The sequence below is a fragment of the Brassica rapa genome, chromosome A08 (genome assembly GCF_000309985.2).
Source record: "Brassica rapa cultivar Chiifu-401-42 chromosome A08, CAAS_Brap_v3.01, whole genome shotgun sequence".
Lineage (NCBI taxonomy): Eukaryota > Viridiplantae > Streptophyta > Magnoliopsida > Brassicales > Brassicaceae > Brassica > Brassica rapa.
Genome location: NC_024802.2, coordinates 4,006,124 through 4,026,535, shown reverse-complemented (window position 1 = coordinate 4,026,535; position 20,412 = coordinate 4,006,124). Strand labels below are relative to the sequence as shown.

The following is a 20,412-nucleotide window of genomic DNA, read 5'->3' as shown; positions in this document are numbered from 1 at the left end:
CGAGCGACTTCTCCCTGTCGCTCTGGTAAGGTCGCTCCAAGCTTCGGGAGCGACTTCAGCACGTCGCTCTGGAAGGTCGCTCCGAGATCAAAATGTGTGTCTCCGGATGTGAAAACGCGAGCGACTTTGTGCAGTCGCTCTGGATGAGTCGCTCCGGGATGTGGTGCACAGCGACCTCATGCCGTCGCTCCGAGAAGTCGCTCCAGGCAGTGCTCGTCCAAAGACCACTCTAATCACCTCCTTTGAGCTCCAAATGCACCCAAATGTCTCCAGAAACTCCATGTGGTACTCAAATACCTGATAGAGACATATGTATGCAAAATGCAACCTAGACATGGCTAAATCCTAATCTATATGATGAAAATGCACATGAATAAATGGATAAGACAATGTAAATATGCAAGATATCAACTCCCCCAAACTTGTTCTTTTACTTGTCCTCAAGTGAACTTTCTAGAACTCATAAGGAGAGAGGTTTGAAGGTGGGAGCTCATAGCCAAAAGAAACACAACTAGCAAACATAATTAGCACACTCTCTTATTACACTCTAGCTTCTCTAGGCCTATCTCAACTCCTTTTGTCCCTACACTCATCATCAAGCATCCACACATTCAAATCAACCAACTCTCACATTCATTAAGCAGAAAACATCAGGTGAATTCTTGCAAATGGTCCGTTGGTCCAAGTCATTTGGTTGGGAAAGGGAAGGCTTTTATTCAAGTGATTCAAGAGGTTCAAAACATATGATCTTTAAGGTGGTTTACTCTCAAAACAAGTAGCCTTGACATTGCACATAATATATCTAAGAAAGGGACCAACTCATGCATACAATGCTCAATCTCCATTATTCTACCCTTTTCCCAAACATACAATTACACAATCATTCCCAAATGTCAAACCCAACTCACATCTCTCACCAATAGATCCTAAGAACTTTAACTCTTTCTTTTTGAAATCTACAAGGGATTTTTCTACAACCTCAATGTGAAAACGCGAGCGACTTTGTGCAGTCGCTCTGGATGAGTCGCTCCGGGATGTGGTGCACAGCGACCTCATGCCGTCGCTCCGAGAAGTCGCTTCAGGCAGTGCTCGTCCAAAGACCACTCTAATCACCTCCTTTGAGCTCCAAATGCACCCAAATGTCTCCAGAAACTCCATGTGGTACTCAAATACCTGATAGAGACATATGTATGCAAAATGCAACCTAGACATGGCTAAATCCTAATCTATATGATGAAAATGCACATGAATAAATGGATAAGACAATGTAAATATGCAAGATATCATTTACCCAAGTATTCTTCATATTATGGTTTTTCAGATTGCTTCAGTTGAAGATTGAGAAACTAGAGAAAGAGAGAAACAGTGGCGAGAAGCCATATCTGTAACAAGAGAGAGAAAGAGATAACGGAGAACAACATCGGTTTTTATTTGCGGTTTATACGAAAAAGTATAGCCGAGATAACATGTTGGTGAAAGGAGTCGGAGTCCATCCTGCCTCACTCGCCCAAGTTGATTAGAAGCCAGAGGTCTCGAGACCAACAATGGTGCTGTTTTATCTTTTTGCATTGTTGGTCCCTTGTCTTTTGATTATTTAAGCTTTTACCTCAAAATTCTTAAATATGCAGAATGGTCTTCTTAATGTATGAACCCATATTCTTTATTTATCCACAACATATATGACCATATTTCTCTTCCATAAAATACGTAATTCACTTCACATGGTTTCTCCAACAAAAATTTATGTTTTTATATATTCAAATTGCTAACATATAAAACTATTTAGTCATTTTTGGAATGTACACAATCAGAATGTTCATATCCACAACTCCTTTGTCCATGTTTTAGTCCATACTATTTTATGTATAAATTTAAAATAAAAATATCAAAGTTGATGACAAATTATAGAGAATAAAGAACATAATTTATTACATCAAGCATTTTTTATATATCTTTAAATTTAAAATAAAGTAAAACAAAATATAAAGAGGTAGAATAAATGATAATAATAAAGATAAACTATGTCTTTTTCATTTGGTTTGTTTTCCGTTACATAAAACAGTGTAGTATATAATAATTATATAAAATATTAATACCCAAGTGCTATAACTAGTTACTTATTGTTCTCATTTCTTCTTAACAGAACGTCTACACTCTGTTTCAAGAACAAGGATAAATATGTCAAAAATCTCGTTGATTAAAACACAATGTGCCTCTTAAGTGGAATGTGTCTTTATCTGTAAAAAAAACACAAATGTGCTCGTATGTTTAATACATTCATAAAGTTTTGTGAACATTGTGTTGTAACTAGACACAAAATTTTATCAAATTTTATGCAAAATAAACTAGAGACCTAATTTAATGGACTAATCAGAAAGTTAATATTGAATAAGTGATGAATCAACGATGTAGAACAAGATATGAAACCAGTGTTATAAGACTATCCAAAGTGAACATGTTAAATTATTAATTCAACTGTTGAACAACGTGCAGCCAGGGTGTTGATTTTGGGAATAAAACAAAGGTAGTCTTATTAACGGAACGTCTACACTCTGTTTCAAGAACAAGGGTAAATATGTCAAAAATCTCGTTGATTAAAACACAATGTGCTTCTTAAGTGGAATGTGTCTTTATCTGTAAGAAAAACATAAATGTGCTCGTATGTGTAATACATTCATAAAGTTTTGTGAACATTGTGTCGTAACTAGACACAAAATTTTATCAAATTTTATGCAAAAAAAACTAGAGACTTAATTTAATGGACTACCAGGAAGTTAATATTGAATAAGTGATGAATCAACGATGTAGAACAAGATATGAAACCAATGTTATAAGAATATCCAAAGTGAACATGTTAAGTTATTAATTCAACTGTTGAACAACGTGCAACCAGAGTGTTGATTTTGGGAATAAAACACGTGGATTCATAAAAGTTGAAAGTATTCAACCAATTTTTTTCTTTCTGGGGCAGCTTTGACACTTGTTAAATTTTAATTAGAAAAAATGTTGGACGCGTGTATAACACTCATGATGTATTTAGATAGAGACACATATCTGATTCTCAGTGGCTTTCCAGATTCTTTTTTTTTTCAAAAATATTACCCAATAATTTGAACTCATTTATTTTATACTAAAATATTTAAAAGATATTATACAAAAACTCGTGATTTTGTATGATCTATAAATGGAGACCAATTTCATTTAATTTTGGTACAGAAAATAAAACGTCATTTTCACTATAATCAACTATTTTGGTGTTATAACATTTAAAAAATATTGTACAAAAACTCGTGATTTGTTATGATCTATAAATAGAGATCAATTTCATTTCATTTGGGTATAAAAAATAAAACGTCATTTTTCACTCTAATAAACTATTTTGGTTTTTTAATCTTCTTTTTGATAAATGGATCGAGATAATAATTCTTTTAACATCTGAAATTCTTCTAATTTTCTTTGTAATTACCCAAATCCCCAAAATTATCAATTTCAAAACTAAATTTTCAATTAACCAAAAAATATACCAAATTATGGTTTTTCACCAAATTTCTTCATGTCTTCATTTTTCCAAACTATCTTCCATATCATCGATCAATGATGATTTATTTTTCTCAAACACCTTATTTTTTTTCTATTTGAAATATTATTGTAGCAACTGATTTTTCTAAATTATCTATGCCAATACCTCTTGGTGGTATGAGTAATTTTAATGATTTCATTTGTTTTAATAATATATTTTTTAAAATATATGAATATCCAACTTGAAAAAAATGGTAATTTGTTTTGTCCTTTTAAATATTTATTTTAATTATAATAAAAAATTATTAATAAATAGTTAGTATATTGTAAAGGATAAAAATATGAATTAAAAAATAGTGGGTAAAGTGTTGAATTTATTAAACAAAAATATGGTAGATGTTACAAAAATAAAGTGGTTGTTGAATGATTGTGTGGAAGAGAGAGAGAAGATGATGTGAATGTTAAAAAGATGAAAATAGGGTGTTGAATCATGTAATCATTGTTAATGGTGTAAAACTACCCACAATGAATCTGTTGAAAAACTTAAAAATATGATGTGGATTCAACCTGTTGGAAGAGCCAACAGTAGAACCCACAAAGTTATCTTGATCACTATAAGACACACTTAAATAAATAAAAAGTTATCAAAAATGAATTTTTAGTTTTTAAAAAAAAATTAAAATGAGTGAATTGGTACACATGTCATTATATTAGTAGTTGTTTAGATTTTATAGATTTTTATTTCACCATAGTTTTTAAGATCAATTATTGTATATCAAATAATATGTTTTTTAAAATAAGTTATATCAAAATTCATAACTTTTTATATTCTATAGATAAAGACTTGGTTTCCTTGATTTGGACACCAGAAAATAATTGTTTTCACTATATTGCAGTTTTTTTTTGTGTGTTAATTAGAACATAGTTGAATTTTAATAGTATTAGTTGTACTATTGATATTCAAAACTTAGTGAAGGATATAAATAAAAATTAGTAAAAACTTTGATACTTTAATTATTTAAGTTAATTATAATCAAATTATTAATATAGTTTAAATTATAAACAATAAAAACTTATGAATTAAAAATTATGGGGTATGATGTTGAATTTTATTAAACAAAACTATTGTATGGTTAAAAATGAAATTGTTGTTGAATAATTAGGTGGAAAAACGAGAAAATGATATAGAGTGTTAAAAAATAAAAAAAAATGAGGGTGGTAAATTTACCCACAATTGTAGATAGTCTAACATTATCCACAATGATTTCAACATTTCATACACTCAACATTATCTGCTCTCTCTTCCCCGTCATCGTTTCTATCGTCTACATAATAATTCAATACCCACTCATTTTTTATATTTCACAATGGTTTGTTGAAAAATACCCTACAATTTTTTTTTCATAATTTTACGTTCTTATATGTTTCTTTTTCTGATTATATATTACTGCCATCATTTCGATTTACTTGTCGTTTTAGGTTTGATTTTTGTCACAAATTAAGCGTCATTCTCGTTTTTCAATATGATTTATACAAGAAAATAACTATTCTAACTTTAATATAAAATAACAAAATGTTTTAAATTAACTAACTATACTTCAAAAAATCTTCGTTTAACATCATCTCAACCGCCATTTTCTACAATGAAATATTTTTCTTATCTTTTCCAATGTGGTCAACATGTATGTTAAAATTGCCCAGACTGTTTATAATCTAAAGATAACAAGCCTATTTATATTTTTTCAGTAATTATTTTTGACAGAAAATGGCACTGATACTTTTGTTATCACACGATTTTTTAAATCAAAATAATGCTTTTTATTTGTTGAATGTAAAAAGGTTTTGACCAGAATTAGCCATTGATACTTTTGTTATCGCACGATTTGTTTATATACTGATTGTCAAAAGTTTTGAACTGTTTACTTGCCTCCACTATGTTTTGTTTTTGCGTATAATTAAACGTAAAAATTTTAGTTTCCCTCTAAATATATTGATGTTAACAGGAGTATGTAGTCAATTTAATTAATTCATTGAACTAATAGTTAAAGATAATTTGGTGAAGAATGCTAAGAGCCAAAATATTCGACAAGAAAATTATTTCTTACAACTAATTTAAAATATTAAATAGATAACTAAACTTGTAAATAAATTTGATTGATAAGGGTATAACAGAAAAAATATTAATTTTCTTAATCTGCGTGATTTTCTAAAATAACAAGTAAATCAAAACGGATGGGTAATAATTATTGACTGTAATTAAATTGCAATACATAAGATTTAAACAAATGTTATACCTATTAAAGTATTTATAATTCGCTATAGAAATTAATTATGTACCATAATATTTAATAAAATATTAATATAAGAGAAAACTGAAGATAAAAAATTAAAAAACCAATTATACATAAGATTAAAATACATGCATGTGTTATAGTACATATATGAACGAATAAAAATTATATTTACTATTTCATTTTGTAAAATATTAATTAACTATACAAATATAAATTTATTATAAAAAAATATTTTTATATCAATAACATGCATAAATTCATAAAACTAATATATATATATATAGATAATATTTAAAATTATATAGATGATTGAAATGCTTGCATATGTTATAATATATTTGTAAATAACAGGTTGATTTTTACTGAGTATTATCGAATAGAAATTTAACTTATTTTAAAAAATTCAGAAGTTTCATAATTTATTGAAGAAACAAAAAAAATGTATCTGATTTTTGAATTGTTTGGTGGAAAGAAGCATATGAGACAACCTTAAAAAATATGAAAAATCAGTTAAACATAATATAAAACTTCATCTTAAATTTTTATATAAAACAAGAAAATAAAAAAAAATTATGAGTAGAGAAGATTTTTGATTTGAGGCTACCCGCGCTGCGAAGCAACTGGTACTTGATTGGGCGGAAGGGGGATGGGGGTTGTTTCTTGCAAGGTTCTCGCAATAGTAAGATGCAGTTGTCATTTGAAATGAATGCCCTTTGAAAGAAGAAAATGAAGAGTGTGTAGTATTTTTATAGACAAAGAGAAAAAGAAAAAAAGATAGACATGCATTGGTGCCCAGAGTCGACAACCCACTCTTTTACCATTTCCTGTAGGAAAGATTTTTATAAAAAAGTTTATTCTTCATGCAAGTACTTTTATATTTTATTATTGTTAATGATTCTACGTTTTTAAGTTTGAATGAAAACTAAATGTAAAGTCCGATGCATGTTATTTTTTTTCTTCTTTTGTTATGCCCCACATTCAATGCTTAAAGCATGTTGAGTGATTGGAGGATAAGATTTTCTCAATAAAAGCCAAAAGTCACATGTTACATTATTAAAAGAAAAAGTAGCAAACAAACATTATTAAAGCATGAGGTGACATGATACAAACAAGCATGAAGTGACATGATATAAACATCCACTTGGGACTACAATTAATTTCCAAATAATTTGTGGCTCAACTGTTGGGACATTTCTCTGCTCTTGTTACTGAGATGTACCTTTTCACTTGACTTCAACCACATCTTTATATTCGTAGACCGAATCTTTTATTTCATTAATTTGTTTGCTTCTTCTTTCCTTTGGGTTGCCTCTTTTCACCTTTGGTTTCAATTCTTTTGCAACATGACTAATTTTTTCAAGTGTTACAACTATTGCCCTTTGATTTGTTTGAATTCAATGAAATTTTCATTGACCACATCCAAGGCTGGTAAGAGCCCATATTTTTATCTTTTTTTCTTCTTATATGCATTCATCCCCATTGGACGAGCACTAAATTTTACAGATCTGGAGTTTCGAGCATCACTTTCATGGGCTCTCTTAAATCCACTGCTTCCAAAACCAGTATTTCCTCATACTTGACTACCATAACGTGGTTGATCACAGACAGCGAGCCATCATTCTGACATTAAATAAAATGCCCATTCTTATCACTCTAATATAGCTCATGCGCCAATATATCATTTTCGACTAATACCTTGCTGCATACACTTAGCGTTGTCGTATGCACCAATTCATTTCTCCAATATTTTAAAACTGATAGTTGTTGGATTTGGATAGTTAAAAGGATGATTAGTAGAACTTTGGGTGTTAAAAAGTTATTTTTGGGATTCATTTCACTGAAAAAGGGAAAATATATAAACAAGAGTTTATTGTAGTCTACTAGAAAATATAGTAGAAATAGATAAGTTTTTTTTGTTTCAAAATTAAATGGAGCAAGTCTCTATTTATAAAATATGAAACATGATAATCTTGGTGTAAAAATATATTTTTTCAAAATTATTTAATGAAATAATTTATCTCAATTAATTCAGACGAAAAACAAATCAGAAATCTCTATAGCCAATAACTTCATGAAAGGTGGTCATTGATGGCTTCACTCTGGCTCCACTTTACCGATTCAACATTGTTAAATTCTTTCAAATTTATTTAATATAAGTATGATTCAACTTGTTTTTCAATAGACCATTGTCTTTTCAACTATTGATTTTTTTTTATTATTCAATAGCTCATTGTAGATAGTCTAAAATTGAAGTTTGAGTGAGAGTGGACAAAACAAAATGGACACCTGAGCATGGATAAAACAAAGTGGAAAGTGAGTTTGAACATGTGTGTACATCATATTGTGGATAAGTGAATCTGCATATCTAATTATCTAATTATATAAAAAGATGTTTGCTCCCTCCTGGTGCTGCCATGTCACTAAGTCGTGCGTTCTGGGAGCGACACCTGTCCGCTTTAACAAAACTCACCGTTTCATTTATTTAGGTTTATAATTTGTTTGGGCTTTTGCTTATATTTGATGTCTGCTTTTTGTTTTATAAAGCCCATTCGTCGTCTCTAACATCGGAACTTCCGGATCCGTCGTTGTCGCTCTCAAGATTAACCGCTGACTTTATTCACCGATTTTTGGATTTGATTCATTGTCTCTGATCTAGGATCCACACAGAACAATCCACCTTAGATGCAGAGCTTGACAGATGTTGGTGATGCCCTCACGCTCTCAAGGTCCTTTCTTTTATCCATTATATAAAAAGATGTTTGCTCCCTCCTGGTGCTGCCATGTCACTAAGTCGTGCGTTCTGGGAGCGACACCTGTCCGCTTTAACAAAACTCACCATTTTATTTGTTTAGGTTTATAATTTTTTTTGGGCTTTTGCTTATATTCGATGTCTGGTTTTTGTTTTATAAAGCCCATTCGTCGTCTCTAACATCAGAACTTCCAGATCCGTCGTTGTCGCTCTCAAGATTAACCGCTGACTTTATTCACCGATTTTTGGATTTGATTCATTGTCTCTGATCTAGGATCCACACAGAACAATCCACCTTAGATGCAGAGCTTGACAGATGTTGGTGATCCCCTCACGCTCTCAAGGTCCTTTATTTTATCCAATATTGTTTTTTTTTCTATTTAGAATTTGTCTTCATGTATATGTTTGTTTCTCCAAATGAATTGCAAAAACTTTTTCTTTCCTTTTTGGTTTCGATGAAATAAAATATTAGAAGAAAAACTGGTAAAGGTTCAATTTTGAGAGACCTCGAAAATCTGTGTTGGTGTTATCCAATAACATCGGTTGCTTGAACTAAAGAAAATGTAGTGGGAACCTTGATTGAATGCCATATTACGAACTGCTACTTCGTCGCCTCAAGGTGGACGGGAAGCTTAACCATGAAGGTTTCGTAGATCCGTTTATACATTCCGAACTTCAAGGGAAAACAAAATTGTATGATAAGGGTTCTTACTTTATTAGATCCATTTCTCTTAGTGTCAATGTTTGTTTCTCCAAATGAATCGCAAGAACTTTTTCTTTCCGTTTCGTTTTTGTCTATATTACTTGGTATTTACTATATACGACATTTGTAAATATATATAGAGACTACATCGTAATGTTCTTTTCCTCTTTGGAAATGTGTCTAACTTTTTTATGCAGTTAATAATCCGAAAATATCTGGTACAACATTCAACGAGGCACTTCTTAGCCTATTTTATCCTTTAGGTGAACTACAAAGTGTAAGCGTTAAGTAGTGTGAATTGTGCCTACACTTAACATTTGTGTTATTCTTAGCCTATCTGTCTCTGATGGACTCCTTTCATGTGTTATTCTTCTCTAGGTTTCAATTACCTGACTAATACCACATTGAAATTTATATTGGTCTCAACTGATTTGGATGTCAGAGAAACCAAAGTGAGAAATGTGCAGCTTTTCATCAACTCAGATACTACTCAAGTTTACATTAAGCTAAGCTCTTGCAACACACTATTTCATGCTCTTTCAATGTCGATTAAGAAGAAGGCTGAGGTTTTTAAAGTTCTTTCTATGAACTTTAACATGGTATCAAGCACATGGGTTGGTTGCTGAGGTTCACAACAAGACAATCTCGGTAAGAGTTTGACTATTTAGTGGTGGATATTGATTGGATTTTTAATTAAGCAGGAAGCAACATAGGTTATGGGGGTCAGTTGAAAGCAAAGAAGAAACTATCGTAGAAACAGAGGAAATAATAAAAGCCAAAAGCTAAAGCCATGAAGACTATACCAATGTAGAATATAGCTGGAGTTCCTATGGTTGTGAAGAAATGGACGCCTAAGGTAGAAGAGGATAAGCAGGAGGAGGAAGCTATACCAATGTGGGTGCATTTAAGAAAGATTCCTCTGAACACGTTCTCATGGGAGGCTCGAAGCTTCATGACGAGTACTGTGGAGTTTCCTGTTCGTCTTCACCCAAAGACAATGTCTTGTTCAAAATATGAAGAAGCGAAAGTGTTTGTGAATGTTGATATTTCGAAGACGTTGCCTAAGGAGATTGATTTCACAATGGGAGGGAAGGAGTTCACTGCTGAATTTTATTACACATGGTTACCTTCTCGATGTAACTTGTGCGAGAAATGGGGACATACAGACAAGGTTTGTGTGAGGAAGAAAAGAGATAAGAAGATAGAGGGGAAGGAAACTGGTGAGAAGAATTGTGATAAAGTGGGAAGTGAAGCTATAGTAGGGTTGAGGGAGAAAGATAGTAAACAGGAGGAAGAGTTACAGAACCGGGAGGTAGTCATTTCGGAGGATGATTCTATTGGAGAAGTTAATAAGGCTGAAATGGTAGGCACTGGGGAAAAACAGGTGAGAGGTAGTGGTTGGTCACTTGTCTCACCAGATAAAATAGGGAGAGTGCAAAATTCTCTGCAGAGAGATGCTAGTGAAGTCCAAATCTCGGCGTCAAAGTATTATGTTCTTTCAATAGATGAAGTTGAGGAGGGTGAACTAGAAGAATCACAGGAAGTGGAGAGTGAGGAACATGAGGAAGCGGAGAATACAAATATATTGGAAGGAGATTTGTTGGAGGATGAGATCCTGGAAGAGAAAAACAAGGTAGTAAAACTAAGAGGTGGAAGAAGAGTTCAGAAGACCAAGGCTCATGAGGTTCAGCCGAAGAGTAAAAGGTCTTCTCGGTGAAATCTTTAAAAATGACGTGCTTTTTCTGGAATGTTCGTGGATTCAATAAAGATTTGAAGCATTCCATAGTAAAAGAGTGGGTAAATATAATAAGGAGTTGAAGTTTGGTTGTATATTGGAAACTAGAGTTAAGGAAGGGAAAGCATGGAAGATTTTAAGAGGAGTACTGTTTGGAGATTGGTCATCAATAACAAATTACGAAGATAGCCAAGGAGGAAGAATATGGTTATTATGGAGAGATACGATTCGTATGATGCCTGTATATAAATCTGATCAGATAGTCATTTGTTTGGTGGAGATGAAAGGAGAAGAAAAGTTCTATTGCTGATGTATATATGTGAGTAATCAAGTAGAGGGTGGGAAGGAATTGTGGGAGGATCTTGTGCATCATCATAGTTCTCCTAGCTTCAAAAATAAAGCTTGGATGATCATGGGAGACTTTAATGAAATTCTTGATGGAGCTGAGAGTTCGAGGTTTGATAACATGAGTAGGATCCCGTGTGGAATGAGAGACTTTCAGAGTTTGGTTCTTCAGTGTCAGCTCTCTGACATTATCAAGGGCCACAGTTTACATGAGTAATAAGAGGGAGGATGGAGTAATTTGCAAGAAGCTGGACAGGGTATTACTAAATAAAGAGGGTCTGCAAAGATTTAGTAATGCTTATGCAGTTTTTGAAGCAGGGGGATGTTTGGATCACATGAGGTGCAAAGTTCAACTGTTTCCTCCGAGTGAGAAAGTCAAAAGACCCTTCAAGTATATCAATGTGATAGGTAGCCTGCCTGACTTTCTTCCTATGGTCCAGAGGTATTGGGATACAACGAAAAGACTGTTTCACTCTACCTCGGCGTTGTTCAGATTCTCAAAGAAGTTAAAGCATTTGAAGCCGTTGATTCGTGAGTTGGGAAGAGATAAGATGGGCAACTTAACAATTCGAGCAAAAGAGGCGTATGATCTGCTATGTGTGAAGCAGAGTAACACACTAGCAAATCCGAGCGAAGCATCTGTCAAAGAGGAGGCATAAACATATGGTAAATGCCTACATGTGGCAAGTCTAGAAGAAGAATACTTAAAGCAGAAAGCGAAGCTACATTGGCTAGATAGTGGAGATAAGAATAATAAGACGTTTTATCGAGCTATCAAAACCCGACAAGCTCAGAACATGATCAGGGAGATAAGATGTACATATGGAAGAGTGGTGACTAAACATTCAGAGATAAAGCAAGAGGCAGAGAATTTTTTTTTCAGAATTTCTAAATCACAAGCCAGAGAATTACAAGGGTGCATCTGAGGAGGAGTTACAGGAATTGCTAAAGTTTCGTTGCTCATCTGAGGATTGTAGTATTCTTGAAGCAAAAGTTACTGAAGATGGAATTCAGAAAGTTCTCTTTGCTATGCCGAACAACAAGGCTCCAGGGACAGACGGCTACCCGTGTGGGTTTTTCAAAACAGCTTGGTCGGTTATATCTCAGGATTTCATTGTTGCGGTACAATCAGTCTTCAGATTTGGGTTTTTGCCAAAGGGTGTTAATTCGACAATTCTTGCGTTAGTTCCTAAGAAATTTGATTCGATGGAGATGAAAGATTACCATCCTATTGTATGCTGTAACGTACTCTATAAGGTTGTGTCAATTTTTTTGGCAAATCGACTGAAGAAGCTACTTCCAAGAATCATAACAAAGACTCAGCCGGCTTTTATACAAGGTAGACTTCTCATGGAGAATATGCTGCTTGCATCTGAGCTTGTTAAGGGTTATCACAAGGATGCAGTGTCTTCAAGGTGTGTTATGAAGATTGACATTGCTAAAGCATTCGACTCGGTGCAATGGGAGTTTGTTCTGAAGAGTTTGAGGGTATTGGGTTTCCCGGAAAGGTTTATCCATTGGATTGAGCTATGTATCACAAGCCCATCCTGTTCTCTGCAAGTCATTGGTGATCTAGCTGGCTATTTCCAAAGCTCGAGGGGTCTTCGTCAGGGATGTTCTCTGTCTCCGTATTTGTTTGTTCTCTATATGAACGTGCAATCTTTAAAAATAGATAGAGCAGTGGCTGATAAGAAGTTCAAACTACATCCGGGATGTAAGAAGCTTTCTAGAACACATCTTTGTTTGCAGATGACTTAATGGTGTTCGTTGAAGGTTCTAAAAAGTCTATAGAGGGAGCCCCTTTCTGTGTTTGATGAGTTTGAAGAGTGGTCAGGGTTACAAATTAGCCTAGAGAAATCTACAATATATATGGCAGGAGTACCGGAGGCAGAGAAAAGGAGTATCTTAACTAACTTCCCATTTGCTGAAGGTGAACTTCCAGTGAGGTATCTGGGACTCCCCCTTATGACCCAAGTGATGAGGAAGCAAGACTATCTTTCGCTACTGGAAAATATCAGAAGCAGAATAAGCTCTTGGACGTGCAGATTCTTGTCATATGCCGGTAGACTGCAGTTAATAAAACAAGTTTTAATGAGTCTAATCAAACTTCTGGTTAGTAGTATTTAGTCTCCCAAGTGCTTGTATTAAAGAGGTGGAGCAATGCGCAACATTTCTTTGGACAGGACCAATACTTAAGTCGTCAAATGCCAAAGTAGCGTGGAGAGATGTCTGTAGTATGAAGAGTGAAGGTGGTCTGGGACTAAGAGATCTAAAGGAAGTTAATAAGGTATATGGCCTTAAGTTGATATGGATAATGTTATCGGGTGACTCGCTGTGGGGTAAATGTATCAAAGAAAATTTTCTGAAAGGGAAAAGTTTCTGGAAATTAAGCGTCAATACTCAGAATGGATCTTGGATGTGGCGTAAAATATTGAAACTTAGAGAAGTTGCAAAGATGTTTCACAAGAAATAGCTGGGTAATGGAAGACATATATCTTTCTGGTTTGATAACTGGTCGAATAAGGGAGCTCTCTTTGATTTGCTAGGGCCTCGAGGCATTATCGACTTGGGAGTGAGTAGGGTTGCGACTTTGGAGGAAGCTGTGTTAAATACTAGAAGGAGACGCATGACACCGTATGAGTTTACTCATTGAAATAGAGGAGGAGTTGATTATTATTGGGGGAAAGCTAAATCAAGAGAGAAAGGATGTGAGTCTATGGAAAGGGAAATCAGGATTTAAACAAAGATTTTCAACTAGTGAAACTTGGTTGTTGCTCAGAGAGAGTAAGACACAATGCTCTTGGGCTCGGGGTATATGGTTTTCTCAAGAAACTCCAAAGTTTGCATTCATGGTGTGGTTGTTGATAAGAGATAGAATGTCGACCTTAGACAGAGCATCAAGATGGAGCCAGGGACTGGACACTACATGTGTGCTCTGTAAAAATGCTGCAGAAACGAGGAGTCACTTATTCTTCGAAAGTGATTACTATGCACAGATATGGGAGTTTATAGCCAAAGGTATTTTACGAGACTCCTATACAGTTATCTGGTCTGAGATCTTGGCTATTCTATTGGATGAGAAAAGAGAAAAGATGAGCCTCTTCTGTATAAGATATGCTTTCCAAGAAGTTCTGTATGCAGTATGGAGAGAGCGTAACAAGCTTATGCATGGTGATAAGTTATTGCCACTACCAGTGATTAAAAGGATGATTGATAAGGGAATCCGCAACAAGATCTCTTTGATGAGAGTGAAAGGGATCAAGGGAATGGAGAAGCTGATGCAATTTTGGTTCCTTACTAGAATGTAAAAAGATGATAGCTTTATTAAAATGGGTGGTGGTGGTGGTGGGTGGTTCCAGTGATTGTGGCATAGGAAAAGTTGTTGACATGAGAAGCCACTAATGAAGATGTTAGATCTCGTGGATATGACCATGATTATTAAAACTATTTTTAGTTGATGCTTACACTAATTCTAACAATTTTTCTGCACACAAAAATTGGTTGATATGTTACATGCATATATAATAAACTAGTATTAGTTTACAGAAAAACATTTGGTTTTCACATGTTCAAAGTGTTTTCTCCTTGTAACTATTTTTTACTAAAAATAATAGTTTACATGCATCTAGAGCTTTCCTTCTTTTAATAAATGCGCATGATTGATCATCAAAATGTTCAAATTGACACAATTTTCAAATGAAAACTATATTAAGATTGAAAGGGGTTGTTAACCAGATAAAACCTTTTAAGTACAATTAAAATTAATATTAGTTGTACTTAGAAAGTTTTATCCAGCTAACAACCTTTTCAATATTATGTTGTTGTGATTTTTTAGAGAGCTACTTTTATGTTTCCTTGTACGGGTAGACTTTTTACATCCAACAATCCATACATGACAAGCTTTCTAAAAAATGGTTAATCACTAGTGCAATCACATAACTATACTTTTAGAAATATCTTTTAATAAAATAACATATCCATCAACTGATCAAGTAACTGGTATTTATAAATAAAAAAATGTAGAATATCTAGAGAAGTTGGAGTACAACGACATTAACTTATGGAGGATCTAGAAATGTCAGAGTACAGATAGTTTGACGTACATATTTACTATGATTTGTATTTAAGCTTCTCAAAATAAGTCAATGTTTCTATATAATAGGTCGAATATGCTTTTGGTATCCTTTTATAAGATTATATAACTATAATTTGTTCTAATATCAAGTGAAATGAAATAAAATATCATCTTCAAATATGTTTTTTTGTCATCGACATAAACAGACTCATGAAGACTCTGCAAACCAAGCTGGTAATTCTGCATCCATATGAACGACGAACGATGGTTGTCTCCTCGCACTGTGTGTGAGGCTGTTCGGCCTGGTATTATGTGTTCTAGGTATATGAATGAGGTCTGAATGGTTGAAACATCATTTTAGGAACTTGATATCTTCCAAATAACTTGCAAAGGCTGGCTATTTTTCTGGTTCATAAACCATCTTCACCAATTGAGAACAATCCATTGCAAAACTGACATGATATTGCCTTAAATTCCTCTCACATTCCATTGCCTAAATAAGCGCCTCTATTTCCGAATGAAGGGGTGAAAGACTGGCCCTGGTATTGCATGCTCCCATCAGTTCATGAAAGCCTTCAAGCATGCTATACCAACTGTGTCCCGAATGACTTTCATATTCTTTCCATGATCCATCCGTAAAACATCATCTTCTCGGTATGGAAGGTAAAATTGAGTCTTCTACATCCCTAGATTGGACGACCCTCTGAGTAAGAGTATCTTGAGCCTCTGCCCAAAGTAATGATTTTGTCTCTGCCAATTTGAGAGTATCCCTCAGATCAGTATCCAAATTACTAAAAACTTTGTTGTTTCGTCCTCTCCAAATGTACCATAAAACCTAAGCAAGTTTATGGTTTTCCATATGCGGAGAAACTATCCAAAACAGATGATTCATATTTGTAAAGAATGATTGAACCGGAAAAATATATTGATTTGATGGGATCTATGAAAGTGCCCAAACTTGCACCGCTGGAGGACATTTAAAAAACACATGATTTATTGTTTCTTCAATTGCTCTATGTCTGACACAATATATATCACACTGAATATGTCTCGCTCTCAAGTTTTTCTTAACCGCTATATATACATTCTGATACTAGTTGCCAAAGGAAGTGTTTTATTTTTAGGGAGTAACATACTTTCCAACAAAAAGCCTTCAGTGCGCTTTTTCTCTGTCGGGAAAAAATCGTTCCACTTGATATCCATATTTCACAGTGTATTTTCCATTATTGGTAAAATGACATCCATCTCTGTATGTTATACGAGTCAAGCTCAATGGTATACTTTCAATAATATTCACATCCTAGGGATCTACCAAAGACAGAATTGTCTGGTATTCCATGTTCGTGAAGTTACGTTGATGAAAGAATCCACTGAGGTCAGAGTAAAGGTTATGTTGATTTCTATTTAAATAGAATATATGGTTAAATCAGAGTATTTCATGTCAACTTGATATTAACTTACAAGTTATACTTAATTTTTTCAACAAATTTACCTAATCATCATTTTTATATGTAATTTAGACTAAAAAATGTAAGTGATATCCTTTTATAAAATTACACAACCTTCAATTATTAAAAACACATACCTGGTAAAAATAAACATTCTTATATATAAAATCTAAAATATATTGACTTCATTTTTTTAAACAAATTGAGCCAATTCGGCACAATGAGTTAATTCAAACTCAACAAAACAATTTATGATATCATTACTATCATCAAACCTTTTGGCTTTCACAGCCAGCTCCTCTCTCTCCTTTAACTGCTTCCAGTCTTTATCAAATAGACACAAATTTGATTTTATAAGTACTAAGATCACATGAGGTGCGAAAGAAAATTACTTAGAGAATAGAAAAAAATATCGAAATGAGCAGAAAAATAGGATGACTACATACATATTAAGGACAACATCTTCATCTTTTCCTTCAGTAGTGATTATAACTTTTGTAATTCTGTCGAACAAAAGCACCTGAAAAAGAAAGAGAAAATTAGATCCCATAGACATTATTTTAGAAGTGATTTATCACATGTTCTCTCTACGTACAATCATTTTCTACAATCATTTTTACATAAAAAATGAGACATAGCTACTAAAGTTGATGACATGGCTTATGCATAATATTATGTAATTTACTTTTTAGAATTATATAATTTTTATTACTAAATTTTGTAAAATTTTCTACAATTTTTAAAAAACTTATAATTTTTTAATCCTAGTATCATTAGTTTCTTTTATATACCCATAAATTTTATAAATACTGTTTAGTTTTAATTTTTGATAATGATATAATTTTATATCATTTTTTTATTAATTTTATAGTTGATTAATATTTTTAACCAAAAAAAAAATAGAGTGAAAAATATATCTAAGGTTAAAATTTTAAAAATATACATATATATATATATTCTTAAATATAATTTAAAATAAAGAAAACAGTATTTTATCTTAATTTTATGTTTAATTAAATTAAATTTATATTAAAATATTGGTAAAAATAATAAAATCTAAAATGTTAATAAAATTTATTTTAAAGATGATTTAAATTTTTAAAAATTATTACTGCACATAGTGCTAAAAACACCTAGTTATAAATGAAATATGAGATAAATATATAACTAAAATATTATATAAATATTACTAGTCTGCTATAAGCAAAGCCAACTACAAGTAATATGCTACCCTGTAATACTTGTAACCACACGCCAACCACTATGCTACTGAGAATTTACTGTCCATATGTGGCTGGTTATTATCTTAATATTTGGCGGCCAGAAACACAAGCTTCGTTTTGTTTCCAAGGCCGGCTCTTGCTATAAGTTAAACTCTAGGGAGTAGGAAGTAGCGATAAGAAAGAGAAATGATTAAATGGTAAATAACCACAATTATACTCAGTTTCAAATAAGACTTGAGCATTTGTTTACATGATTTTCTGCAATGCACGCCAATTGCTCTATTTTCTATGGGCATTTTAGATTTATGTAAGCCCATCTAGGTCTTATAAGAGCCCATCTACGTCCCTTCAAAGAGAAACCAAACCAAACCAAACGAAAAGCTTTTCCTCTTTCACTGCGTCTTTCTCTCTATACACACTCTTTTGACGAACAAAGACGAAGAAGAAGAAGCAAGGATGTTCAGGAACCAGTACGACACAGACGTGACAACATGGAGTCCCACCGGTCGTCTTTTCCAAGTAGAGTACGCCATGGAAGCCGTCAAGCAAGGCTCCGCCGCAATCGGGCTCAGATCTCGCTCCCATGTCGTCCTCGCCTCCGTCAATAAAGCCCAGTCGGAGCTCTCTTCTCACCAAAGGAAGATCTTCAAAGTCGATGACCACATCGGTGTCGCCATCGCTGGACTCACCGCCGATGGCCGTGTGCTCTCGCGTTACATGAGATCTGAATCCATCAATCACTCTTTCACCTATGAGTCTCCTCTCCCTGTTGGCCGCCTCGTCGTTCGTCTTGCTGATAAGGCCCAGGTTTACTCCTTTCCCTCCTCTCGCCGCCTCTTGAGTTACAAAGATATAGCCTTTTTAGTAGCTTTGTGGTAGTAGGAACACTTTAACGTTTGAAACCTCAAGGTCTTGGGTTCGAATATTGAATTTTACAAAAAAGACATACATAGCCTTTAGACCAATGTGACCATAGTAGCTTTGTGATAAGAACACTTTAACATTCCAAACCTCAAGTTCGTGGGTTCGAATATTGAATTTTACATACAACAAAAGAGATTGACTTTAGACAGTGTGACATAGTTTTGTGCTAGAGGTCATGGGTTCGAATATTGAATTTTACCAACAAAAATATAACAAGGGAATGCTGTACAAGTTATCAACTTGAGGCAATATAACTGTATAAGAATGTGCCTGCTTTTATACTTTAGTTGTGTTTGTTGCTGTTTGCATCTTTTGTTATCTTCAATTTTGTAAGCAAAATTGGATATACAGTCTTCGCTCTTCTCTTTTTGGTTTTTGTGGTTTCAACTTGCGCTACTTTGTGTGTGTTCACTTGTGGTGTGTACTCACCCTCTCTTGTGCTCGTCCAGTACGATCTTGTTTTACAATTGCAATAGAAACTTTGTGGTATATGTTCACTTTGGCGTCTAATTTAGAGTTCTAAGTTTAATAATGTATTCACAGCTTCAACAGGTCTAGTTAGCTGCTCTATTGACATTTTTCTCGGTTGATTTCTGACCATAAGCCTCATATATTAATCTTGTACTTTGAACAAAACTCTGGTATTATTGATCGTTGAACTTGTTTGTTGATCTTGTGTTTACCCTCTTCATACTTTTTTTCTGAGCAGGTATGTACCCAACGGTCATGGAAACGACCTTATGGTGTGGGTTTGCTGGTAGGGGGACTGGACGAGTCAGGAGCCCACCTCTACTACAACTGCCCCAGCGGAAACTACTTTGAGTACCAAGCGTTCGCCATCGGGTCACGTTCACAAGCTGCGAAAACTTATCTAGAACGAAGATTCGAGAGCTTCAATGAGTCATCAAGAGAAGATCTGATCAAAGATGCTATTTTGGCCATAAGGGAAACTTTGCAAGGGGAGACACTCAAGAGCTCGCTCTGCACCGTTTCTGTTCTAGGAGTCGATGAACCATTCCATTTCTTGGACCAGGATAGCATACAGAAGGTGATTGATACGTTTGAGAACGTTCCCGAGGAAGAGGAGGATGGTGGTGAGGCCGAGGCTGAAGCTGCTGCTGCAGAACAAGGTGGTGCAGGTGATCAGGATGTTGCACCAATGGAAATGTGAGAAAGTGAGAGTGTTAGAGTTTGATCACAAATAACTTTGGAATTATAACTGTGTCCGTCTTTAGCTCTTTGGTGTTAAAGTTCCAAGCTGAATTTAAAAATCAGTCTATGTCCCAAGTATTTTGCTTTTTACTCAGCGTGAAATCTTTGTGTGTTTTTTTTGAGGTTACAATTTTCAGTAATAGTTTTTACCTAAGCAAACTGAATCAGGTTTGTTTTGTTTAGAA

The 20,412-nt window shown here is 33.9% G+C and overlaps 1 protein-coding gene and 1 long non-coding RNA gene across 2 annotated transcripts; both read left to right on the top strand.

Annotated features, from left to right (window-relative positions):
• The first annotated feature begins 1,146 nt into the window (after positions 1–1,146).
• LOC117127237 lies at positions 1,147–14,675 on the top strand. Its single transcript, XR_004450135.1, has 2 exons — positions 1,147–9,542; positions 9,644–14,675. It is a non-coding gene; the product is annotated as an uncharacterized LOC117127237 (long non-coding RNA).
• Positions 14,676–18,455: 3,780 nt separating this feature from the next.
• Positions 18,456–20,387, top strand: LOC103833084 (proteasome subunit alpha type-1-B). Its single transcript, XM_009109183.3, has 2 exons — positions 18,456–18,898; positions 19,725–20,387. The coding sequence occupies exons 1-2, from the start codon at positions 18,548–18,550 to the stop codon at positions 20,184–20,186; spliced, it is 813 nt and encodes a 270-aa protein (XP_009107431.1). The 5' UTR covers positions 18,456–18,547; the 3' UTR covers positions 20,187–20,387.
• Positions 20,388–20,412: the final 25 nt, after the last annotated feature.